This window comes from Leuciscus leuciscus (genome assembly GCF_965113295.1).
Source record: "Leuciscus leuciscus genome assembly, chromosome: 2".
Classification (NCBI taxonomy): domain Eukaryota; kingdom Metazoa; phylum Chordata; class Actinopteri; order Cypriniformes; family Leuciscidae; genus Leuciscus; species Leuciscus leuciscus.
In genome coordinates this window covers 20,939,307-20,965,980 of record NC_138726.1, presented here as the reverse complement: position 1 = coordinate 20,965,980, position 26,674 = coordinate 20,939,307, and the positions used below count along the sequence as shown (strand labels likewise).

At 42.9% G+C, this 26,674-nt stretch overlaps 1 protein-coding gene across 3 annotated transcripts in view; it reads left to right on the top strand.

Annotated features, from left to right (window-relative positions):
* The window catches only part of LOC309485539 (protein phosphatase 3 catalytic subunit alpha), a 248,401-nt gene that overhangs the window by 202,982 nt on the left and 18,745 nt on the right, over positions 1-26,674 (top strand). For all 3 annotated transcript variants that reach the window (XM_082152441.1, XM_082152439.1, XM_082152440.1), the window contains 2 exons: positions 10,564-10,641; positions 19,934-20,028. In XM_082152441.1, coding sequence (XP_082008567.1) covers positions 10,564-10,641; positions 19,934-20,028 — 173 coding nt within the window. The remainder of the gene's footprint in view (positions 1-10,563; positions 10,642-19,933; positions 20,029-26,674) is intronic.

The window sequence follows — 26,674 nt, the reverse complement described above, 5'->3', positions numbered from 1 at the left end:
ACACGTTACTACATGTACTTACTATATTAAAAACAGTAAATGATGCATAATTACAAGTAACTAACCCTAAACGCAACTCTATAGTAAGTACATGTAGTTCATTAATATTACTCAGTACTTGAGTAAGTACAATATAACTATCTCTATTCCTTATAAAACCTTTCTAGTCATAGGGCTGAAGTCTATCCCAGTTTCTTAGGCCAGAGGCAGGGGAAAGTACCCTGGACAGATGGCCAGTCCATCACAGGGCTCTCACACACAGAATCACACACAGGCAATTTTGACTGTCCAATTCACCTGCATGTGTCTGGAGTACCCGGAGGAAACCCACGCTGACACGGGGAGAACATGCAAACTCCACACAGAAAGGACTTCTGGCTCAGCCGGGGCTCAAACTGGGGACCTTCTTGCAACACTAACCACTGAGCCACAGTGCTGCCCACAATGTAACTATGTCACCTTAAAATAAAGTGTAACGTACTCGGTTACTAACGTAACCTCGGTTCTCTCTAGAAGAGGGAACGAGTACTGCGTAAGATATCTTACGCTAGGGGGAAAATCCTTTTCCGCGAGATATTGAAGCCAAAAATTATCCTTAATTTTGTAATAATGCAAAACGCGTTGCAGCAGCAATGCAGACATAGGCGAGACAGCTCGCGCGCCTATTGGCTGCTCTGCGGCAACTGCAGCAGCCTATCGAGCGAGGCCTGGCGTGACGTCAGACCCAATCAGGGCACTTCGCGCCCGCTGCGTCACGTCCCGCCGAAATGGGCGTGGTCTAGGCCTATAAATATCGCTCGCAGGCAGCTATTATCTGGTTTTTCATCATCGAAGCAACCAGAGCGTGTGCATGCACGGCAAGATACGCAGTACTCGTTCCCTCTTCTAGAGAGAACCGAGGTTACGTTAGTAACCGAGTACGTTCTCTTACGAGAGGTCTCTCGTACTGCGTAAGATATCTTACGCTAGGGGACCCAGTGTAAAACGCCGTGCATGCTGAGATCTGACACCAAAGACCCAAGGGCGAAAGCCCGGGGTACATATAGTGCACAATCACTCAGTGAACTCACAGAGAGTCCGGGAAGAAGGAGGGGTGCAGCCTCACTTTTCCACATAAAGTAGCGTCGAAGGGACGCAAATTTCATCATACAGACAGGGCGGGGTACGGCCTGAACTGATGGGAAAAAATGTGGGTCTTACACAGTTTGCCCAGCTTTAAACTGTCGAAAATTGAGCTGTGCTCAGTAAACGCAGCATTCTGAGCTGTGCTCAGTAAACGCAGCATTCTGAGCTGAACGCATCAGGTCAGATAATACTGGTAGTTTAGACCGACAGCAGCCTGGCCTGCAGGGCGGGAACCTCTAGGTTATAAAACCTTATAAATGTAGACGGGGAGGCCCAGCCTGCCGCCATACAAATATCTTGCAAGGCAATCCCACTTGACCAGGCCCACGAAGAGGCCATGCCTCTCGTGGAATGCGCTCTGACACCCAAAGGGCACTGCATGCCCTTGGAGGCGTATGCCAGCGCTATAGCATCAACTATCCATCTGGATAGGCTCTGTTTCGACGCGGCTAGTCCCTTAGAACGTCCGCTAAACGAAACAAAGAGCTGTTCCGTCTGTCTGAAAACAGACGAGCGAGACACATAAGCTCGTAATGCCCTGACTGGGCAAAGGAGGCTCGCGTCTCTTTCCTCATCAGGGACCGGTAGGGCTGACAGAGAGATAATCTGCGCCCTAAACGGTGTGTTGAGGGATTTTGGAACATAACCGTGCTTAGGTTTGAGTATAACTTTTGAGTCATTGGGCCCAAACTCCATGCACGCCGCGCTCACAGAGAGCGCGTGCAGATCCCCTATGCGCTTCACTGAAGCGAGAGCCAGCAAAAACACCGTTTTGAAAGACAGGTGTTTCAAATCGATTGACTGTAAAGGCTCAAATGGCGCACCTTTCATGGCTTCCAGAACCGTAGAAAGGTCCCATACGGGGACTGAGGGAGGTCTGGGAGGATTCAGTCTCTTAGCTCCTCTAAGGAAGCGGATGACTAAATCGTTCCTTCCTATTGACTGACCAAGCGTTGTTTCTGAGAACGCTGCTATAGCCGCCACATAAACTTTGAGCGTGGAGGGGGCCCTGCCCCCATCCAACAGCTCTTGTAGGAAGGAAAACACCTCCGTCACATCACAGTTTGTGGGTGACACACCACGGGCTGTGCACCAGCCCGAAAACACTGACCATTTCGAAGAATAGAGTCGTCTTGTAGACGGAGCTCTAGCCTGCGTGATCGTGCTTAATACTCCTTTAGGGAGTCCAACATGTACCCGTTGATGGCCCAGACATGAAGGGACCATAGTTCCGGGTGAGGATGCCAGATCGAGCCGCGGGCCTGTGAGAGGAGATCTCTCCTCACTGGTACTGGCCACGGGGCAGTACTTGCTAACTGCATCACGGCTGGGAACCAAGGTTGGTTTTTCCAGAACGGTGCTACCAGCAGTACTGAGCATCCTTCTTCCCTGATCCGTTCTATCACCTGAGGCAGGAGAGAGACGGGGGGAAAAGCATAGAGCGGGCGGCGGGGCCACACATGGGCCAGCGCGCTCCTGCTCTTGGAGAAAAATTCTTGACAGTGAGCGTTTTCTTGAGACGCAAACAGGTCCACTTCCGCTCTGCCGAATTTCTTCCACAGCAGTTGGACTGTCTGTGGGTGTAGAGACCATTCGCCTGCCGGAACATTGTTCCTGGACAGTCTGTCTGGTCCTATATTCATGATCCCTGGCACGTGCGCTGCTCTGAGCGAGCGCAGGTTGCACTGAGCCCATACCAGGAGGCGTTCTGCCAGCCTGTACAGTTTCTCGGATCTGATGCCGCCCTGGCGATTTATGTAGGACACCACAGACATGTTGTCCGAACGGACCAAGACGTGGTGACCTTTTATTTGGGGACAAAAACGCGTCAGTGCGTTGTCTACTGCCAGCATTTCGAGGCAGTTTATGTGCAGGAGCTTCTCCCGTTCTGACCACTGGCCGAAGAACGGTCTGCCCTCGAGCAGCGCTCCCCATCCCGAGGTGGACGCGTCCGTGGACACCACTTTCACCCTCGAGGAAGTCCCCAGGCTTACACCTGATTGGTACCAGTCGTTCGCTTTCCAGGGTTTCAGAGCTGTAACGCATTTCTGATTGACCCTGAGGCGAAGCAAACCGGGTGCCCACGCTTCGCGTGGGACTCACGCTTTCAGCCAAAACTGCAGCGGGCGCATGCGGAGCAGACCCAGCTGGAGCACTGACGATGCTGAGGCCATGAGACCTAGCATCTTCTGAAATCTCTTGAGCGGGACAGACGCGCCGCAGCGAAAAGAGTTCGCTGTGCGTCGAATGTCTACCGCGCGCTGTTGTGATAGTCGCGCTATCATGGATAGTGAGTCCAGTTCTGTGCCCAGGAAAGATATTTTCTGACTGGGAGACAGGGAGCTCTTCGCCCAATTGACACTCAGACCCAAATCCTCGAGGTGATCGAGTAAAATGGTCGTGTGTTCTATGAGCACTGCGCGAGATTGCGCTAGAATCAGCCAATCGTCCAAATAGTTCAGCACTCGCATGCCTCTCATTCTGAGGGGTGCGAGCGCCGCATCCATGCACTTCGTAAATGTACGGGGTGCTAGGGACAAACCGAACGGCAGGACTGTGTACTGATATGCCTGGCCCTCGAAGGCGAATCTCAAATATCGCCTGTGACGTGACGCTATCTGTATTTGAAAACACGCGTCTTTCAGATCTATTGACACAAACCAATCTCCTTGGCGAATCTGCACAAGGATTTGCCTGGTCGTGAGCATCCTGAACTGTCGCTTCACAAGCACTTTGTTCAGTTGCCTTAGATCTAGTATGGGTCTGAGACCCCCGTCTTTTTTCGGTACCAGGAAGTATCTGCTGTATAGCCCTCCCTCGCTCTGATCTTGAGAGAGAGGTTCTATGGCCCCTTTGCTCAATAGTTTCGTCACCTCGGCTCGAAGTAGATGTGCTACTTCTGCTTTTACCGTGGTCTCGACGCGCGCCACATAGCGGCGAGGGCGTCGGCGAAACTGCAGCGAATAGCCTCTTTCTATAATGTTCAGCACCCACTTCGAAACCCCGGGTAGCTTTGCCCATGCGTCTGCATGGATAGCTAGGGGTCGAATACGAAGCGCGCTCCGCTCGCTCAGCGATGGAGAAGCTTCGGTGTGCTGTAACACAAGCGTGTCGCTCGTGACATTTGAGGCATGGGGCGCGCTGATGACAGCGGGCAGATTGCCCGCGCTCGACTCCTCTGCGGTGGTTAACCGCGAGGGGGAGGGCTGGGCGGTTCCCGTGGGAACTGTCATGTCTATGTGCGGATGTGGGCGCGGGACAGCGGGCACATTTATCACACCGAAAGCATCGTTCGCTTGCGTGAAGCGAGTGCACGTTGGTTTCGTTTTTACAGAAACCGTGAGACATGCATAACGTGGTGTTAGTGGGCACATTCACCATGTTTGAAGCGCAATCGGTCTGAGCCGATTCATGTGCGCGAGCCCTGTGTGACGGGCTGTGCTTGTGTGTAGAGATGGGCACTGGGCAGTGGGCATTCTTCTTACACATAAAGCACCATCGGCCGTGGCCGGGACACCAGAAAAAATTCACACTTATGGGATTTATCTGGGTAGCCGTAAAAACGGCGTTTGTGTGCAGGCAAGCGGGTGACAGAACCGACTTGTTTACTGCAGGATACACTGGAACAGTCACATTTACTGGAACTGAACGAGCGAGAAGTTGCCATAGAAACAGAGAGCGTCAACATGCTGGCGTTTATTGCAGGCCTGCGTGCATTACAACAGGCTTGTTCACTGCAATATTGACATTTCCAGTCGCCTGAATTCCAGAGGGGAATGGGAAATGTATAGGAAAAAGGAGGTTGGTCCGTCCGCAGCGGGACCAGAAAAACTCCCTTTTTTCCTTACGCCAGTGACGCACGGAACACCATAGAAACGGTGTTTGGGTGCAGGCGAGCGGGTTGTACAACGCGCTCGTTGGCTGCAAAATACACATCTGCAGTCGCCTTTTCAGGGAACTGACAGAGCGAGCATTGACGGCATAATTTTATCTGCCGGTAGACCCGGGGATCGAACGCGGGTCTCTCGCGTGCAAAAACCTGAGAGTCTGCCACTGGGCCACAGGGGGAGACACATTGTAACTCAGTTAGCGCGAGTATTATAAGAGAGCGTCAACGTGCTGGCGTTTGTTTGCAGGCATGCGTGTATTACAACAGGCTTGCTCACTGCAATACAGACATTTCCAGTCGCCCGAACTTCAGAGGGGAATGAGAAATGTACGAGAAAGACGAGGTCGGTCCATCCGCGGGGGGACCAGAAAACGCTCTTTTCTCCTTTCGCCAGTGACGCACGGAAACCATAGAAACGGTGTTTGGGTGCAGGCGAGCGGGTTGTGCAACGCGCTCGTTGGCTGCAAAATGCACGTCTGCAGTCGCTTTTCAGGGAACTGACAGAGCGAAGCATTGGCGGCATAATTTTAACTGCCGCTAGACCGGGATTCGAACTCCGGTCTCTCGTGGGAAAAACCAATGATTCCGCCACTGAGCCACAGGGGGGGAACGCAAAGGTTTTCGGATGCACGAGCATATAAGAGCGTCACATGCTTTCTTCGGCGTATGCTTGCAGGCGCGCTTGTATTAAAACAGGCTCGCCTGCTGCAATATTGATATTTCCAGTCGCATGATCAGGGAACTGGGAATATGTATGAGAAATTGAAGGTCAGTCCATCCTCGGAGGGACTAAAAAACACATCTTTCTCCTTTCGCCGGTGAGTGACGCATGAATGGGGCGCAGAAGGCAGGGTAGCTTTCTTATAACGTAAAGAAAAACTAACCCCGACCGTCCGCTTCCAGCCTCCCTTGTGAGCGGCGCAGTTTGCGCGGCTTGAACAGAGGGAGAGAGAAAGCTAGCCCCGTGACCGCCTGCTCCTGACATCCTCTGTGAGCGGCGCGGTGTGCGCGGCTCGAACAGAGGGAGAACAGGTATCGTCCCCCAAGCAGGCAAGGCAAGCGGGCGAACCGGCAAGCTTTGCGGGTTGGGGGGGGGGCGGAGGAGCAGTCTCGGAGAAGGATGCCAGGTGAGTCCTCAGAGTCACCATAGGCAGTACCTAACTCGCAGTGAGGGCAGTCGCCGTCAGCGAGTGCGAGAGCTGCGTGATCAGGAAAAGGGGCGTCTTGAAAAAGACGCCCAGCTCTTTTAGTGCAATGGGAGTGTGTGTCGCGGCGGCGAGCACACACACATACATAAACACAGTAGCAGAGAAAGGATATAATGCCGGAAAGCGCAGCAGGAAGGCAAGGAAGGCGGCGCGGCCAGCGACTTCAGTGACTCGTCCCGCTGAAGGTGCTCTCTCTCGACGGCGCGGCTTCTAGTCCAGCTCCAGCGATGCGTGTGCTTCGCTTGAAGGATGAAAAATCAGATAATAGCTGCCTGCGAGCGATATTTATAGGCCTAGACCACGCCCATTTCGGCGGGACGTGACGCAGCGGGCGCGAAGTGCCCTGATTGGGTCTGACGTCACGCCAGGCCTCGCTCGATAGGCTGCTGCAGTTGCCGCAGAGCAGCCAATAGGCGCGCGAGCTGTCTCGCCTATGTCTGCATTGCTGCTGCAACGCGTTTTGCATTATTACAAAATTAAGGATAATTTTTGGCTTCAATATCTCGCGGAAAAGGATTTTCCCCCTAGCGTAAGATATCTTACGCAGTACGAGAGACCTCTCGTAAGAGAACCAAGAGTAGCTTGCATTCACCATCACCTTTTTGAACTTACAGGATAAGTGACATATGACTGTGAGGAACATTGTAGATTTTATGACCAAACAAATGATTTTCAGGAAAGAAAGTAAAAAAAAAAAAATCAAGATTAATTTTTGCCTAGCAATCATTGTATTTTAGATACAATTATTTGACTTGCAAAACCAGAAGTGTCCGTTTCTCTAGTTTAATTTGATGCTTTAAATTCTTGCCAACATCAAATCCACATGTTAAAACAGTTAGCTAAGTTATGGCTGCTTGGGGTGGGGATAGTTGTAACAGTTAATAAAAAATGTTACAAGCAACCAAGTACAGTGAGTCCAGTTATCCAAGAACATCCCCTGTTGAGGCAAATACATGCAACGTTTTTTTTGTTGGATTTATGTGCTAAATGTGTTTTCATCATAGTTTGAGCATGTTTTCTAATCCAAAAAAATATATATATTTTAATTAAAACGAATCTAGCCGTTTCTATCCTGTGTTTTTATTTTATTTTATTTTTTTATGTGATATTCCAAAATTCACATAAAAATAGGTGGATGGCAACAATACAGCACACAAAAACAAACACAGAAAAATAAATAGTTTTTGTGCTAAATTTAAAGTCCTGAAAGTAAAACAATCTAATGTTTTTGTCACTTTAAATTGTTCACTTTATTCAAAATGATTATTCTTTTTTGTAGTTGACATCAACTCACATAATCTATGATTGTGTAGTACATGTCCAAGTGATTATTTAAAGTTAAGTTACTGATTAAGCTACTTCTAAGGTTTACTTCTGTTACTGATGCTCCATCCCCAATCTCCCAGTTAGTTTTGCTTTAAATATGAATATCACAAAAAAACTAATACTAGCCTAACTAACATAAGTTTAAAAAAAAAGACTTATTGAAGACAAGTGAACAGTCAGTTATAAAATAAGAACAAAGAAACTAATTACAAGCAAAAGGACAAAAAAAATCAAATAGAACAAAGACACGAATGAAATAGACCTACTTGAAAAACTTCAAACACAAGAAATAAGAAATACTACATACAATGTATAAAGTAATCACATGTACAAAAAACACTGCATAGTTTTCACTGTGTAAAGTAAATGTACCAAAGTTACCAAACTTGTACTTAAGTTACCAAAGTGATTCAGTCATGAGCAGTGAGAGATTTTGTTGTTTGATTAACATTAATGACAAACTTCAGCAGGAATATTAGGCTGCTGTCACTAACAATGAATACACTGATCTAATATACTGATACACATTCATTTTCTTTCTCAACTGTTTACGTTCACTTAAGTCATAAACAACTGTGTTTACTAGGATACTCACAAAGATGGGCTTTTGACACACAAGGGTATTTGACCATTCAAGCCCAATAAGGCACCAAAAAGCATGCACATACTGAAATGAGTTATCTTTTGCTGCTTATTGTGCTTTAGTGGTTTAAAATCACCTGTTTTTAAACGGCATAACTTAAAACCATATTCAACGTTTTTGTGACAGTGCAGCACGGCAATGTCACGTGAGCATACAATCATTTGTCCAGATGAGATGCAAGAGTGATCATATGACAAAATGTTTATTTCAGATCACTCACAAAGGCTTAAAGATTCCCTGTGGTGAAAATCAAGTTTTGAATGTTGTTTATATGTATGTGTGGTGTTTTTAAAATGCTTTAAGACAAACCATGTATAAATTCATGTCAACTCCATTGCTGAGTATTTTCTCCTTAATACTGCAGTGAACCAAAGACAGTCTCAAAAACATGGTTTGAACCCGCCCTTGTTCTTGACAAGGCATATCATGCTAACCTAGGCTGCAAAGCAGGGGAGTCTCAAGTGAAGCCAGGTTATCCTGGTATTTTTCTGTTGATATGAAAAATCATGTACAATTAGCAATAAAGCGGGGGAATTATGTATATTATGCATAATACAATGTTATGAACTATACTATATGCCTTTCTCCACTCACATTCTAAGATGGCATTTATCATTTTTACAGGGCTGCCAACTCTCACGCATTGAGCGTGAGACTCACGCAATTGACACTTTTCACACGCTCTCACGCCACACATCCATTTTCTCACGCACAGAAAAATTGCGGAGCAAAGAGGTACTTTTAATATTAAACTAATTATCAGCTCTTAGATTCCGTCAATTGAATTACGAAATTCAGACAAAAATACGTTTGGCGCTTGTAAATGTGACGTGACAGATCGCTGAGCGCCTCAGTTCAAGTGCACGTGAACCGATCATCAGTTACTTTTTTATTTAAAGATGCTGTACAACTTACCGAAAGTATACATAATATCGACCAATTAGTGTTTTTAAACCACGGAAAGAGGTCAATATATAATAGCAGGAGAACAATTATGTCACATAACGTTACATTTACCTCAGGAAAGCCATTTAATGACCATAGCATGTTAATTGAATAGAAAAAAATAGCTAGAGAGGAGATTTTGCTGAGCACTATATTACATATTTATTATATTTTTACTTATGTCATTAAATAATTGTTATTATAACAAAAACTGCATTATATTTAATTTAATTTGTTATTTTTAACCTTTAATAATACCAGCAGATTGGGCCCTCTATGTTTACAGCATTAGGTGAGATTATTTTTTTAAATAAAATTAAAAATAAACATGTATCCAAAGTAGTCAATATTGAATCAAAATCGGAATCAAATCACAATAATGGAATTGAAATCTTGAAATTTTTGTCAAGCAATAATAAAAACTGTATCCTACCAGTCATTGTACAATGTAAACATTGTAACATGTTGTCACTAAACTTCATAAAATTCTATTTAGTTACCAAATGTTTTGACAATCACAATTACACTTATTGTGATGCAATATTTGTTTTTACATACCCCCCCCCCCACACACACACACACACAACAAAAATCTCACTCCAAGCTAAACTCAAAAGTTGGCAGCCCTGTTTTTAGAAGGCAGACTGAGATGGTGAATGGGAACATGGCTTGTGTAACAGTAGCAACACATTATTAGCTGTTTGATAATGTAGTCAGGCAAAAATGTGACATTATAGAGAGTGATACATAAAATGCATTTCCATTTTGATATTTTGACTTGCAGACGACCCTGTATAAATAACTCTTCCACTTCGTCTGAATCAGTTTCTGGTTCAAACATATATGGCTGAATTAACCCATAGTTTCCACTTGGCATTGTGTAGCATTTACTAAAGTAAAGTTGACTGAGTGGATCAGGTAGTCCGAGCTCATGGGATTGAGTGGAGGCAGGGCTAATTTGCATATTCATGGATCTGTGTACTAAATGAAGCAAGGGTGTAGTTACATTCAAGCTATTTTAAGGCATGAAGACATTTTTTTTCACAGGGATTTTTTTTTGAAATATGTCATTTTGGTGATCAAAGATGAGTATTAAGGGATACAATTATTGAATACAGGGGGACTTTAAATGATCAGTATTCATAAACATACTTTTAAATCAAAGGAATTCAACAGTGTTGTTGCCCATTGAGGGAGGAGGTAAATTATAGCAAGGGTTTTATAGCATTTTTTTACATCCTTTACACACACACAGTACTTTGGCCATCTTTTAAATGTCCTTACTGCGACAGTAGTATGATGACGGTGTTCTTGTATCTTGAACGTTATTAAATGAAATTGCACCCCAGAACTAAAACTAGAAGCCAAGTCCATTTGTCTTTATGCTGTATTTTACAACTCATTTTTCTCTTTCCTCATTCTTGTAGTTATCCTGCTGTGTGTGACTTTCTACAACACAACAACTTATTATCTATCATCCGAGCCCATGAAGCACAGGATGCTGGGTAAGTCTGGCACAAAAGCATATCTTAGGTTGTTTTTAGTAGCATCTTGTTAGGTTTGAGAGACTGGAGAGATGCAAACATTGCATTTTGAAATGTTCTTTTATAAGATGTGGTTAATTATGGTCCCCTGAATGAGTTTATGCTCTGCTGTGATAATTGAATGAACATATTGGGCCCTATCTTGCACCCAGCGCATTTTGACTTTGTACACCGACGCATGTATCATTCCTATGTTGCACCCGCGCAAAGCGGACTTTTCCCCTCCACAGAAGCATGTCGGTAAGTTAGGAAATACACTTGCGCTCCCCAGGGCGGTTCAGCGCAAAGAGGAGGCGTGTTCCGGCGCAAACGTTCCTTCATGCTATTTTGCAGGTTTAGAAAACAATTGCGCCACTAACCAGGAAAAAATTGTTTAAAGTCAGTGGCGCGTTGCACATGTTATTCATATGCTATTTTAAGGGTGCATGCTTGGCCATAATCAATGTAGCGTGTGCACAACGCGCACTTTGATTCTCTCATCTACACAGAAGCAGCAGTTTTCATTTTTGCAAATCATACATTATTACGATAGATAGATAGATAGATAGATAGATAGATAGATAGATAGATAGATAGATAGATAGATAGATAGATAGATAGATAGACAGACAATTTATTATAAAAGCATACATCTAGCTTACACATTTACCCAAATAATCATACGCCTGTTTAACCGAAGTTAATTTGGGTGGGTTTCTCCATCCCCAATGTCCCTGACGAGAACGTCGGTCTCCTCGGCTGTGAACCGCTCCTTGCGCGCGCCTGGCAAATCCGCCGTTATAATAGGAATCCGCTTTAGAACAAGCGCGCCTGCTCTTAAAGGGAATGTGAGATGTCGCTCTGATTGGTTTATTTCACGTTACGCCCAAACCACACCTATGAATAATGAAGCTACTTCAGACCAACCCCTTTTAGATTTGCGCCGGGCGCAAGAGGCATTTATCCCGCCGGGAAAATAGCAACAGCGCCCAAGACCCGCCCACAAAGTTACTTGCGCTTTGCGCTTGACACTTGCGTTTCAGATCGTTAAAATAGGGCCCATTGACTATAAAAGGAAGATGAACTTGTTGGTGTTGTGATTCTCACAACACAACACGGCATTCAAGCTGAGATTGATGCATATTGCCCACAAAGCATGTTTGTGTTTTTACCTGATGGAAATCTTATGAATAGACCTTAAAGCACGGTATTATGGGACCACCCTAGCTTTTTCAGCTGAGAATAGACCTTGGTCTTGCTGTCCAATTTTGTTGAGTCTCTGGGCCCTATTTTAACGATCTGAAACGCAAGTATCAAGCGCGAAACGCAAGTAACTTTGTGGGCGGGTCTTGGGCGCTGTTGCTATTATACCGGCGGGATAAATGACTCTTGCGCCCGACGCAAATCTAAAATGGGTTGGTCTGAAGTAGCTTCATTATTCATAGGTGTGGTTTGGGCGTAACGTGAAATAAACCAATCAGAGCGTCATCTCACATTCCCTTTAAGAGCAGGCAGGCTTATTCTATAGCGGATTCCTATTATAACGGCGGATTTGCCAGACGCGCGCCAAGAGCGGTTCACAGCCGAGGAGACCGACGTTCTCGTCAGGGCCGTAAAACACAGAGAAGTGACATTGGGGATGGAGAAACACACCCAAATTAACTTCGGTTAAACAGGCGTATGATAATTTGGGTAAATGTGTAAGCTAGATGTATGCTTTTATATTTATCTATCTATCTATCTATCTATCTATCTATCTATCTATCTATCTATCTATCTATCGTAATAATGTATGATTTGCAAAAATGAAAACTGCTGCTTCTGTGTAGATGAGAGAATCAAAGTGTATGCGCGTTGTGCACACGCTACATTGATTATGGCCAAGCATGCACCCTTAAAATAGCATATGAATAACACGCGCAACGCGCCACTGACTTTAAACTAGATTTTTTCGGTTAGTGGCGGAATTGTTTTCTAAACGTGCAAAATAGCATGAGGGAACGTTTGCGCCGGAACACACCTCCTCTTTGAGCTAAACCGCCCCTGGGAGCGCAAGTGTATTTCTTAGTTAACAGACGTGCTTCTGTGGAGGGCAAAGTCCGCTGTGCGCTGGTGCAAAATAGGAATGATACATGCGTCGCTGTACAAAGTCAATTGCGCTGGGTGCAAGATAGGGCCCTAAGTGTTAGAGCTTTCCGCATGTTCATTGATTATGGTGGAGTCGTTGTTTGACTAGACTGTACTCTGCCAGTCTCTTGGTCCCTGATTATAGCAGCAGGGTGGTGAAAATTAGATCAACATCAATAGAAGTTACATGCTGATTAGTAGACACTAGATTCAGAGCTACTTACAATTAGGGTGACCACCCGTCCCACTTTGCATTGTACCGCACAGCATTTTCACCCCTTGTCCCGCACGTCGCATATTGAGAAAATGTCCCGCATTTTCATCAGTCTATTGGTTTTTAATGATCATTTTAAGAAAACGTGTATGCGTTCTTTTGCCTTTTTAAGAAAGCATTTTATGTATTCTTTTTCTGGCGTAGTTTTTCACCTACTTAACAGCGCTTCGTCAGAAGTACAAATACAACAGCCGTTTTTTAAATCCTATCCAATGGTTGAAAAGAAAGGAGTAAACATGGTCACTAGTAGGTTGTGACGGCTGTCAATCAAAATGTGGACCGGTGATTCGTTCCATGTGTTCCCTGTCAGAAAACAAATGGATAATTCAGTCAATTAAAAATTTTATTTAACAGAATTTATCAACTTGTTGCCTGCTGTGGTTGTTTTAATTCACATCCTTTCTAAATAATTTAGTTTAATATATTCTTAATATATAAGACTGTCAATTATCTCATTTCATGTTAGATATAAATAAATATATTTTATTTGTTCATTGTTTATTTTGTTGGATTTTAGTTGGACCTGGTCAGAACTGTTTCAAAAATAGTTATCTGCATGATGCCTGCTGCCTTTGGGCTCATGATGTTGAATTTAAATTGCATGTAAAATAAAGACATGTTATGTTACATTGTGATGTAATTGTGTTTCCTGGAAGGGACTAAAGAACAAAGAACTTTTATCAGCTGAAAGGCAGAATGCAAATGATTTTATTAAGTTAGATAAAAACAGTTATATAACATTATATAACAGTTTCAGGATATGTTTTAGTGTTGGTAAAATGTCCCACATTGTCCCACACAAACTTATAATCGTCCCACATTTGGTTTGTTTGATGGTGGTCACCCTACTTACAATGCACTAATTGCAGGGAGAGTCCATCTAGTGCAGCTCTGGCCCAAGATCTCTTGCTTTAACAGTACAGTGGAAGCAGAAGGACTGAGATCAGAGATCCAGACTCAGTGCTCATGGAACGGAAGTCGCTTTAGCAATCCTGCACAGATAATTCATAATTGTTATGCTACAAGCAAACTGAGACTAGAGCTCATACGAATAAAAAGAGACATCAAAGCAATGCAGACAAATGAAGACAAACTGTTGACTGTACATTTTTGATGGAGAAAATGCTTATTGCTGGGTGATTATAATCTCATGATAGCCAGAAGTTAGGCCCACTTCACAGCCTTTTCTGGCTAAAACAAACAGACACTCTGACAGGAAGAGACTGATATGTAAGTTTTCTGTTTATATATAAATATATACATATATATATATATATATATATATATATATACTGTATAATATTAGGGGTGTAAAAATACATTGATATGGATCAATACATCGATCAAACGTCTAACGATACGATCCATCGATGCCACACTTAAAATATCGACATGAGGTAACTTTATTTTGACACTCTCCACATCCTCACATAACGTCCGTCTAAGCATTTCCACCAAACCGTGCATTTTTGTTTACTCACCATACTGTCTGCTAGACTTGTAGTCAAGACCGCCTAAACCGAGACCAAGACACTACCAAGACAAGAGGGTATCGAGACCAAGACAAGACCAAGACCAAGACAGACCAAGTCAAGACCAAGACCAAGTCGAGACCAAGACCGAGACCAAGTCAAGACCGGAGGGGAAAAAAAAACAGACTAGTGTTGAAGCTAAGCAATAACTTGTATGAATTCAAGAACAGCAGCATACTAGGGTTCAGCCGCAGTTTACATTCAATACATATTAGACGGTATTACTTCAACTACACAGGCAGAACAATACAGAGACAATGTGTGACTGTGAGCTCACTGTAAAAGTTTTTGCAGACTGGGTGAGATCAACTATGTGTAGCAATTGCATGACGGCTGTAACTGCACTATTAGAGGATTGAAACTCCCTTAACTTTTGTGTACTGTTGAGGACTAACATGACTGGTACTGACTGGTTCATCTGACAAAACATCAAACACCTCCAACACCATCTTGCTCCTCCAACAACTGTCTAAAGAATGAGAAATATGTAACCAAATGAAATTATACTTAATGTGTAGATGAAATCGTAACATCAAATTAAAGATACACAATTATAAACTTGGATTAGGCCTAATGTTTAGTCAACACAACGGAGATATGCAGATGATATTTAAAAGACCATTTATTTAGTCTAACACCATCTTAAATACAATACTGTAATCAAACAACACACACACACTGGTTCATCTGACAAAATGAAAATGTTGGCGGTGCGCTCAAAGTCATCTGTCAGTTGTGCAGTTATCCAAAATCTCCTGAATGAAGTTAAAACCCATCATGTCACTGAAATGTGTTTTTTAAATCAAGTGATCAAAGTGGTCGTTGCCGCTGCGATCAGTGGCGCGGATACAGTGTTTTCTCGTGTGGCTCGCGCACACGCCGCACTGTCTTCACTCGGACGCGCGCTTCAATCCGTTGCGGATACTCTCTATTCATTCTGGTGAAATCACAAAACATAATGCACACAAACGTGTCCCTGCTTGATATACAACCACTGATGAACATAATCGGTTTTGATGAGAAAAAATATATATATACGAGAAAAAAAAAAACCTATACGAGTGCGGATTAGAACCCAGAACCTCTGCCACGGTTGGCGAAAGTTCTACCTCTGGACCATTAAGATATACATTGTTCAAATAGGCAAAACGAGTCACACGAAAATTCTCAGCACTGACAACATATATTAGGCTACATCTCATTAAACGACAACTTAAACCCCATGTAGCCTAGGCTACTATTTAAATCGATTGCTGGACATCGTAATGTTATTGTACATATATCTGATATTGATATTGCCCCTGTTGTTGCAATGTTGCATTATCGAACGTTGTGTCGTCGTGGATATTGTAGTATGATGGTCTGAGACAGCGAGACCAAGACAAGACCGAGAGGTCCGAGACCAAGACAAGACCAAGACCGGTCTCGAGACATACATCACTACTGTCTGCCGCAGTGTCAGTTTATAACGAGTTCATGTTTTATAGCAGAAACCGACAAGCACCCTTGTTGTTTGTGAACACACCCGATAAGTCAGTTTTAGCGAATCAGCGTGCAGTATTCACGTGAGGTGTCAAGGCTGCTAGTCAGGAACCTTGCTAAAGCAGCACATAACAGTGGTGAGGGAAAAGCTCCCTGTATTGCGTGTAATCACAACAATAAAGTTTGTAAGGCGTCTATGTCAGCGGAGGAGATTAACGTAACAAAGATTAACTGAGTGTTTTATTATATATCATAGCAATTATTTGGTTTTGTTTAACTCTGGAACACAAAATGTGAAGTTATCTGCTTTTGCCAAAAAACGACTGTTGGGGTTATCTGCTTTTGCAAAAAAAAAAAAAAACCTTACTTTTAATATATTAAAAAATCATACTTTGAATGAACTTTAATTTTGTAAGTAACCAGAATTATTATTTTTTGTTATTATTACTTAATCAAAACAACCCAGCTGCAGTTTGATTAATAGCTATCCGTTTTTGCAAATTAACTCTTCTTAGTCCGTGAGGCAGACCCCCAAATTTCAGAAATTAGTATCATAAGAGGGCACCAATGCTACTTTTTTTTTATTCAACAGAGGGATGTCCCTGGACCACAAAAATGCATGAAAGCAATTCTTAGTGGGTAGTTTAAGATACAAAAATCACCAATTTTATGTATGACCCTTTATGTTTTGATTCCTTATGCTATTAGGGCGCTTACAGCAAATGTTGAATTGATCCAAATGATGAATCGCCAGGGACACTCTGTATCTTACACTTTGTTAGAGGAGATAGATACAGCCTTGTGCCTGCAGAAATTAACCATGGCAGATACTGCAGGTTTGGCTGTTCTTCCTAGCAACATAAAGCCCAATGCGCCTACGAAATTAGGATGGGACAACATAGACAGAAACGAAGAGACATTGACTGGACAGGGAATGTCACATAGGATCAATGGAATTGCAGTCCAGCCTTTGACAGAGGGTCCATCACTTCCACGTGTCCAATGTCCTATGAAGTGCCCAAAAGTCAAAGAAGTATCAAAGATGTATCAAAGACCATGGTCTATGAAGAAGTAGATTATCAAGAATGCTGAAACAAGGCCAGAATGCAAGAGGCACTCAAGTTACTGAAAGACCTCAATGATGACATTTCACCAGTCACATTTGAGATGTTTGTCCAAAGCCATCATTGATCCTGCTGTTTGATGAATTTAAGTACATGGACATACAGCGGCACACAAATGGTAATCTCTCCAAATTCTGGATGTTGTACATTGACATGGTATAAATTTTACTGCCAACATTCAGAGCCTCAAGGGAAGGGGACTGGCATCTTCATTTGGCATCAATGAGGAGAATGATTCCATGGGTGTGGCCTATGACCACTTAAATTATGGCAGATATTTGCCAGTATATTATGCACAAATACAATTACTCCACAGGGATCATCCGGGCGCAGAAGAATACCTTCTGAATGGTGGATTCTCAGTCCAGATAAAATCAGAAAACCCATTTGGTCGTATTCCTGTTGACCAGGCTGTGGAGGAAACAGTGAATAAACTCTTAGACTAAGGGGTTCTTAAAGCTGCTCATTTGTACACTCTAGGATTTGATACACTGGACTTGTGGTTGAGTTTTCTTTAAAAGTTCTTCTTGGGGCTAACATCCAACTAGGTGGATGTTCATGAAAATATTTTCCTAAAAATTTAGGGAGATAGATTGAACCATATTTGCACAAAATATTATTTTCATATTTCATATTCAAAATATTATATTTTCCTTAGTTTTTTTTGGTAAAAAACGTAAAATAAAAAACCCGTCATTTTTGGTCATTCAGTTAAGAGTAAGACATCATTCAAAACTACTTTTATTTGTGCACACTCACAATAACAAAATGTTGTGCTTTTGTAAAATAAAATAAAAAGTGCGCTCTCTGCCGTCTCGGTGTCTGTGAACTTCTTTCTGGAGTGTCTCATAAAAATGAACTGAAACCCAGTGTATACGTGCCTCAAAGACATGATAAATATGTATGTATACTTTTAAATGAACCAACTTAAAACAAAAACAAATATTCTCTAATTATGTAATCCGTATGAAACCACCTAGAGCAGGGGTGGGGAACGTTAGTCCTGGAGAGCCACTGTCCTGCAGAGTTTAGTTCCAACCCTAATCAAACACACCTGAACCAGCTAATCAATGTATTCAGGATCACTAATGGTGCGTTCACACCAAACGCGAATATGCGTCTGGCGCGAGTGATTTCAATGTTAAGTCAATGGTAAGACGCGTTTACGCGCGTCTGGAGGTCTTGCGGCGCGAATGAGGCGTTTAGCGCGGCGCGGTAGACGCGAATTCGCCTCATTCGCGCGAATTGAGCGTTTGGTTACGCGCGAAATTTATTAGTGCTATTTGTGCATTCACGCGTTTGACGCGAATTCGCGTCTGCCGCCCGAGTTGAAAAATCTGAACTTCTGCGTCAATTCGCGCCGCGTTAACCAATCAGAAGCCTGCTTGCTGCTGTCACGTGGTGAAGTGACAGTTTACAATGTTATTTTATGTTTGGCCTCAATAAATTATTTTGTAATATGACTAAAATGCACAACAAAGCAAATCTTTCACATAAAAACTCGATTTCAATATATGAGAGATACTCATTTTGTATTGAATGCTATTTATTCCATATCTATTCTAGATTATAATGAAACATTATTATTCTAATGTAAAGACAACAAACACAATTTAGTGTATAAAAACAAAAATCACAGGACAGGTTTCACCTTTGGAGGCTGACTCCATTTATTATCAAAACAAAAATAAATGACAGATTAGGTGGGTGCGGGCGAGGGTGAACCTCGCGCCGGGCTGTAGAGCGCGGGCTCGTCAGGCAGCGACCACTCGAGGCCGAGGCGGCCTACGCGGTCCTCGTCAGCGTCCTCACCGTTAGGTCCACCAAACCTAGCTCCTGGAGCAAATTGTGAAACTCCTGAAACCCTCCGGAGGGTCTGGTGGACCCGAGTACAGCGACGATGATCCCTACGCCGCTGTTCTGCTCTCCAGAGCAAATACAGAGCGGCGACTCTCTCGATAAATGACCGATCAATAACAGACATCTTGTAAAAAGATGGCCGCCAACGGGGTTCGAAACTTTTGAAACTTTCGCCTCTGACGCGCGTGACGCGCGTAAATTTCGCTTCAAACTTATTTCGCTCTTGACGCGCGAATGCACACAAAGTGGTCACGCGTATAACTAGACGCGGCAGGCGCGAATTTTGACGCAGATTCGCGTTTGGTGTGAACGCAGCATAAGGCTACAATCAGGTGAGTTTTTTTTTTTTTCAGGGTTGGATCTAAACTCTGCAGGACAGTGCAACGTTCCTCACCCCTGACCTAGAGGTACCATCTTTTTTCAAGCAACTGTATCCTCAGCACGCCATACAGTAGTCTTCTTTCTGTTTACGGACTTGACGTAACCACTCAAAGACAGATGACCTTAAAATGACATTTCCTGCAAATTCATCAAAAAATTATAAATCATTTTTATAAGCTTACCATTGCCAAACTGGTAAGGTAAGAAAAAAATATTTTTTTCTAGCCCTTATGGTTCAAAGTTATGACCCAAAATGCAAATCACCATGTTATAGCACCACCAAGTGTCAGACAGGTGTGTGTCTATGCGCCTGAGTAGTGGTGCACACTTGAGACCGTCCTGCCAAGTTTGGGGGTCTACACAATTTACGGTCTCTGATGCCCTTACACCTTAGGTGCGTGGACCTAATGAAGAAATGTAATCATTGTCTTGGTGTTTATTCTGAGGAAAGTGATTGTGATGGTGATGATGATGTTTTCTTTTTTTGCCCACAGTTATCGCATGTACAGAAAGAGTCAAACTACGGGCTTCCCCTCTCTCATCACTATCTTCTCAGCTCCCAACTACTTAGATGTCTACAATAACAAAGGTATTATGCACACATCTCTCTGAATGGTGCGTGTGTGAGTAGACAGCAGGTCAGATGTCCAGATGTGGCATGCAGTGTCTCTGCTAAGCTACAAGATGGACAGACCCAAGTTAGTCAGTGTGATGGTTGTGGCCAGTATGGAAAAGGACACAGGCAGCAAAGTGTTGAAAAACAACATTTTAGGGGGTTATTTTCAAGACAGGAACTCACAAAATGTGTTGCAGTTGCAACCCAACCAAAAAATAAACCAAAACATTAAGGAAAGAAACTTCAAAAAAATTATATAATAAAGAGTTGTCACTGCTTCTGCCCCTTATACAGTCTAAAATCAAAATGTACACACATAAATAAACACTTAAATATTACTTTTAACTAGGGCTGTCAATAGAAAAAAATTAATCACGATTAATCGCACACTTAAGCCTGGTTCACACGGCAGGATAATTAGGCCGGTTTTAGCCCCGATTCACCCCTTCCGACAATCTTAAGGATGCTCCGATTATCGTAAAATAATCTGATCAGATATTCCTGCCGTGTGTGGTGTGTTAAAGGGATAGTTCACTTTGAAATTAATTTTTGGTATGTTTTAGCTTACCTCAAGGGCATCCAAGATGTAGGTGTCTTTTTTTCCACAGTAGTTTCAATTTTTATATTTTTAGGTCAAACCGTTCTTGTCTGTCAGTCATATAATGCAGGTCTATGGTCATTATCTCAAAACACAAGCACAGAGTCCAAATTAAAACAATTCCCCGTCGTCCAAATTAAACAATTCCCCATCGTAAGTACACATTGATGGCCTAAGACACGAAACGAGCGGTTTGTGTGAGAAAACGAACAGTATTTATATCGTTTTTACCACTTAGGCCACATCCACACGAAGCCAGAGCTTTCCCTATCCGATATTTTTTTTTCCCGTTCAAAAAAAAATTCCGTAAACACGGCGGCGTCTCAAGAAATATCTGCGTACACACGAAACCACTGAAACCGACTCAAAACGATGTAGTATACATGCCAGACCAGTATGTGGCGCTGTAATTCTGCCTCAGACATACACTAAAAACGGAGAAGAAGACTTGGAGCTCGCGCATAAACCTTGCGCGCTGTATACAACAATAATATTAGGCACAGTAGCTTCTTTTTTTCTTTTTTAATCAAGAACTTTGTTGAACAATATGAAAAACCATAAATGTAGTTGCTGTGACTTAACGGTGTCTGACTAGTTGACACTTGGTGTGATGACATCATCGTTTCGCAAAATATACGGATTGGCCGTACACACGAAAACGCAAGGGCGGCGTTTTCAGATTTATCCACCTTGGGACCCGGTTTAAAAAAATAGCGGTTTCAGTCTCCGAAAACGCCGGATCCGTGTGGACGAAACACCAATACGATAAAAAATGTATACGTATGCAGCGAAACGCGTCTCCGTGTGGACAGGGCCTTATACACAGCCATGTCCGAGTGATCTGATCTGACGTGTGCGCAGACTGGTGCATAGATATACACACACTAGATGTCGCCTTGTCTACGGCAGTTCATTGGAACGAATGTCTTTAAGGCGACATCTAGTGTATATATCTATGCACCAGTCTGCGTACACGTCAGATCAGATCACTTCGACATGGCTGCATATAAGAGGTAAAAACGATATAAATACTGTTCGTTTTCTCACACAAACCGCTCGTTTCGTGTCTTAGGCCATCAATGTGTACTTACGATGGGGAATTGTTTAATTTGGACGACGGGGAATTGTTTTAATTTGGACTCTGTGCTTGTGTTTTGAGATAATGACCATAGACCTGCATTATATGACTGACAGACAAGAACGGTTTGACCTAAAAATATCAAAATTGAAACTACTGCGGAAAAAAAGACACCTACATCTTGGATGCCCTTGAGGTAAGCTAAAACATACCAAAAATTAATTTCAAAGTGAACTATCCCTTTAAGGCTGCTCTCGTCTGCTCGGAAGGACGTCGGGACCGCTCCGATCTCAAATCGGGGATATCCAACATGTTGGATTTATATGGCCCGATTTCTTCTCGTGTGTGGTGTCCCCCGAGCACGCAGCCTGTGGACTGTGGAGTGTAGCCAATCAGAAAGCGAGGTTACGAGGCGGCGAGGAAACACCGGGAAATATAATCAAAACAGCCGGCGGCATGGCGCACCAGAAAGTCCGGTGGACATCAGAGATCATCGCCTTTTCTTTTGATAACGTTTTTTTTTTTCGGTTAAAAACAAACTACAAACTATTGCCACTGCATCCTCTTCGTCTGCCATGATTGTTTACTCTGAAGTCACGTTTGATCTCGAGGTATTTTGCGCGATTTCCCGTCTGATCTGGGAATGCTCGGGAGTCAAATCGGTTCGTGTGTTATGTGTTGATTTTGCCGTGTGGCTGCGCACCACACACTGTACGACCAAAACTGTTAGACCCGTGATTTTTTTATCCCCGTGTGTGGGGTCTCTCAGGTTTGGAAAATCGGCCGACAATTTTAAAATCGTCCCGTGTGAACCAGGCTTTACTGTGAAACAATCACAGAATATGACTGGAATGAAACACACTGTTATGAATAATTCACTGAAATTGTCTTTATTTGTATAGCGATTTTTACAATACAGATTGTATCAAAGCAGCTTCACAGTGATAACATGAAAATAATACAACAAAGTTTGTTTCTAGAAGAAAATTGTGTCATCGTCCAACCTAAATAAGGCAGATCAATAATATTGTTGAATATTAAATGTCCCCAACTAAGCAAGCCAAAAAGCCAAGGCAACAGTTGCAAGGAACCAAAACTCCATCAGGTGACAGAATGGAGAAAAAAACCTTGGGAGAACCCAGGCTCAGTCAGGGGCCAGTTCTCCTCTGGCCAACAAGCGAACAGTGTATGATTATGATCCAGGCAGCATTACAGGTCAGAAGACAGATTGGTCATGTCGATGATCGACCAATCTGGGCTGATGAGGATGATCGACCTCATAGGGCTGATGAGGCTGGAACTTCAGGGATGTGTCATGGATGGGTCCAGGTGAAGGTCCACCATCTGATCTGGATACGGCCGGGATCCAGCTGAATTCAGTAAACAGGGAGGGACTGGTTGACACTTCAGGACTGCGTTGTCATCGTGTCCAGGTGCAGGTCCTTCATCGGATCTGGATCCGGTGGACTCCACGCCATCCTTCTAATGATGTAACAAGTACAGTGGGTACGGAAAGTATTCAGACCCCCTTAAATTTTTTCACTCTTTGTTAAATTGCAGCCATTTGCTAAAATCATTTAAGTTCATTTTTTTCCCTCATTATTGTTCACACAGCACCCCATATTGACAGAAAAACACAGAATTGTTGACATTTTTGCACATTTATTAAAAAAGAAAAACTGAAATATCACATTGTCCTAAGTATTCAGACCCTTTGCTGTGACACTCATATATTTAACTCAGGTGCTGTCCATTTCTTCTGATCATCCTTGAGATGGTTCTACACCTTCATTTGAGTCCAGCTGTGTTTGATTATACTGATTGGACTTGATTAGGAAAGCCACACACCTGTCTATATAAGACCTTACAGCTCACAGTGCATGTCAGCGCAAATGAGAATCATGAGGTCAAAGGAACTGCCTGAAGAGCTCAGAGACAGAATTGTGGCAAGGCACAGATCTGGCCAAGGTTACAAAAAAAATTCTGCTGCACTTAAGGTTCCTAAGAGCACAGTGGCCTCCATAATCCTTAAATGGAAGACGTTTGGGACGACCAGAACCCTTCCTAGAGCTGGCCGTCCGGCCAAACTGAGCTATCGGGGGAGAAGAGCCTTGGTGAGAGAGGTAAAGAAGAACCCAAAGATCACTGTGGCTGAGCTCCAGAGATGCAGTCGGGAGATGGGAGAAAGTTGTAGTAAGTCAACCATCACTGCAGCCATCCACCAGTCGGGGCTTTATGGCAGAGTGGCCCGACAGAAGCCTCTCCTCAGTGCAAGACACATGAAAGCACACCTGAAGGACTCCAAGATGGTGATAAATAAGATTCTCTGGTCTGATGAGACCAAGATAGAACTTTTTGGCCTTAATTCTAAGCGGTATGTGTGGAGAAAACCAGGCACTGCTCATCACCTGTCCAATACAGTCTCAACAGTGAAGCATGGTGGTGGCAGCATCATGCTGTGGGGGTGTTTTTCAGCTGCAGGGACAGGACGACTGGTTGCAATCGAGGGAAAGATGAATGCGGCCAAGTACAGGGATATCCTGGACGAAAACCTTCTCCAAAGTGCTCTGGACCTCAGACTGGGCCGAAGGTTTACCTTCCAACACGACAATGGCCCTAAGCACACAGCTAAAATAACGAAGGAGTGGCTTCACAACAACTCCGTGACTGTTCTTGAATGGCCCAGCCAGAGCCCTGACTTAAACCCAATTGAGCATCTCTGGAGAGACCTGAAAATGGCTGTCCACCAACGTTTACCATCCAACCTGACAGAACTGGAGAGGATCTGCAAGGAGGAATGGCAGAGGATACCCAAATCCAGATGTGAAAAACTTGTTGCATCTTTCCCAAAAAGACTCATGGCTGTATTAGATCAAAATGGTGCTTCTACTAAATACTGAAATACTGAGCAAAACAAAATACTTAGGACCGTGTGATATTTCAGTTTTTCTTTTTTTAATAAATGTGCAAAAATGTCAACAATTCTGTGTTTTTCTGTCAATATGGGGTGCTGTGTGTACAATAATGAGGAAAAAAATTTACTTAAATGATTTTAGCAAATGGCTGCAATATAACAAAGAGCGAAAAATGTAAGGGGGTCTGAATACTTTCCGTACCCACTGTACATCAGGATTTATGGGGAGTGTTCCCGGTTCCGGCTGACCTAAACTATGCAGCCTAATATTGAATTATAGTAGTCTATAATGTGTTATGTGTATGCTAGGTCAAAGAGATGTGTTTTTTTAGTCTAGATTTGAACTGACAGAGTGTGTCTACTTCTTAGACAATGTTAGGAAGATTGTTCCAAAGTTTTGGTGCTAAATAGGAGAAGGATCTACCGCCAGCAGTCGATTTTGATATTCTAAGTATTATCAACTGGCCAGAATTTTGAGATCGCAATAGACGTGAAGGACTATAATGTGTTAAGAGCTCTCTCAAGTACTGGGGAGCTAAACCATTTAGTGCTTTGTAAGCAATCAGCAATATTTTAAAATGTATACAATGTTTAATAGGGAGCCAATGCAGTGTTGACAGAGCCGGGCTAATATGGTCATACTTCCTGGTTCTGGTAAGAACTCAAGCTGCTGCGTTTTGGACCAGCTGTACTTTGTTTATTAAGCTTGCAGTGCAACCACCCATAATAGCATTACAATAATCTAGCCTTGATGTCATGAATGCATGGACTAATTGTTCTGCATTTTTCATTGAGACCATATGATGTAATTTAGATATATTTTTAAGATGAAAGAATGCGGTTTTACAGATGCTAGACACGTGACTTTTAAATGAAAGATTGGTATCAAAGAGCACACCCAGGTTCCTAACCGATGACGAAGACTTGACAGAGCAGCCATCAAGTGTTAGACAGTATTATAGGTTATTACGTGAGGACGTTTTTTTGTCCAATAATTAGAATCTCTGCATTTTTTTAAATATAAAGTAGTAGGAAATTACTAGTCATCCAATTTTTTTATATCAGCTATGCATTCCATTAATTTTGTGACTTGGTATTTTGGTATTTTTGTCAGAAGAACGCCGTAATCTCAGTTCTCGCGCATGCGTCGTGGTGCTCCCGTGAACTCTCGTCAGAGGCCCACATTGAAGAACACTAATAGTTGAATAAAGTCTTTATTTTTGTTGTTTTTTCGCACAAAAAGTATTGTCGTCGCATGATAAACTTAATGTAGAGCCACTGTAGTCACTTGGACTATTTCAACATTTTCTTCACTGACTTTCTGGGCCGGCGAGTTTCGGTCCCTCTGGAAGCCTATGGAGGAGTGAGATATCTCTCAGATTTAATCAAAAATATCTTAATTTGTGATCCGAAGATGAACGAAAGTCTTACATGATTGGAACAACATGAGGGTGAGTAATTACTGACAGAATTTTCATTTTTGGGTGAACTAACCCTTTAAGAAGAGGATCTATGACCCCTGGAAGCAAATTGCAAAGTTATTCTCTATTCTCTCTGCCTGGTTTTCTTTACATTAGTGCTGTTTTGGATTGTACTGGACCATAGAACTGAGAACTTTCATGGAGTTTAGCTGCTTAAAATGATCTGGTCGCAACAGAGAAGTGAAATAGGGTCAGAATAGAAATTTCCGCCTACCAGGGTAACAGGTGCATTGTTGACGCTGTGATAAACTCCTGACTTCTAAGATCATTTAACTGTGTGCCATAAATTACGTTAATGATGCAATTTCACGTGCTTCAGTAATTTATTTGCATTAAATTGTTTTAACGCGTTTAACACAGATTTTGAATTAATTGCATGCTTTAACGCGTTAACATTGACAGCCCTTTTAACACATCTCATCAAACCTACAGTATATAAGGGTAAGTTTACACAACAATTACTCCAGTCTTCAGTGTCACACGAGTAGAAATCATTCTGATATGTTGATTTGGTGCTCAAATAACATGTATTATTATTATCAATGTTG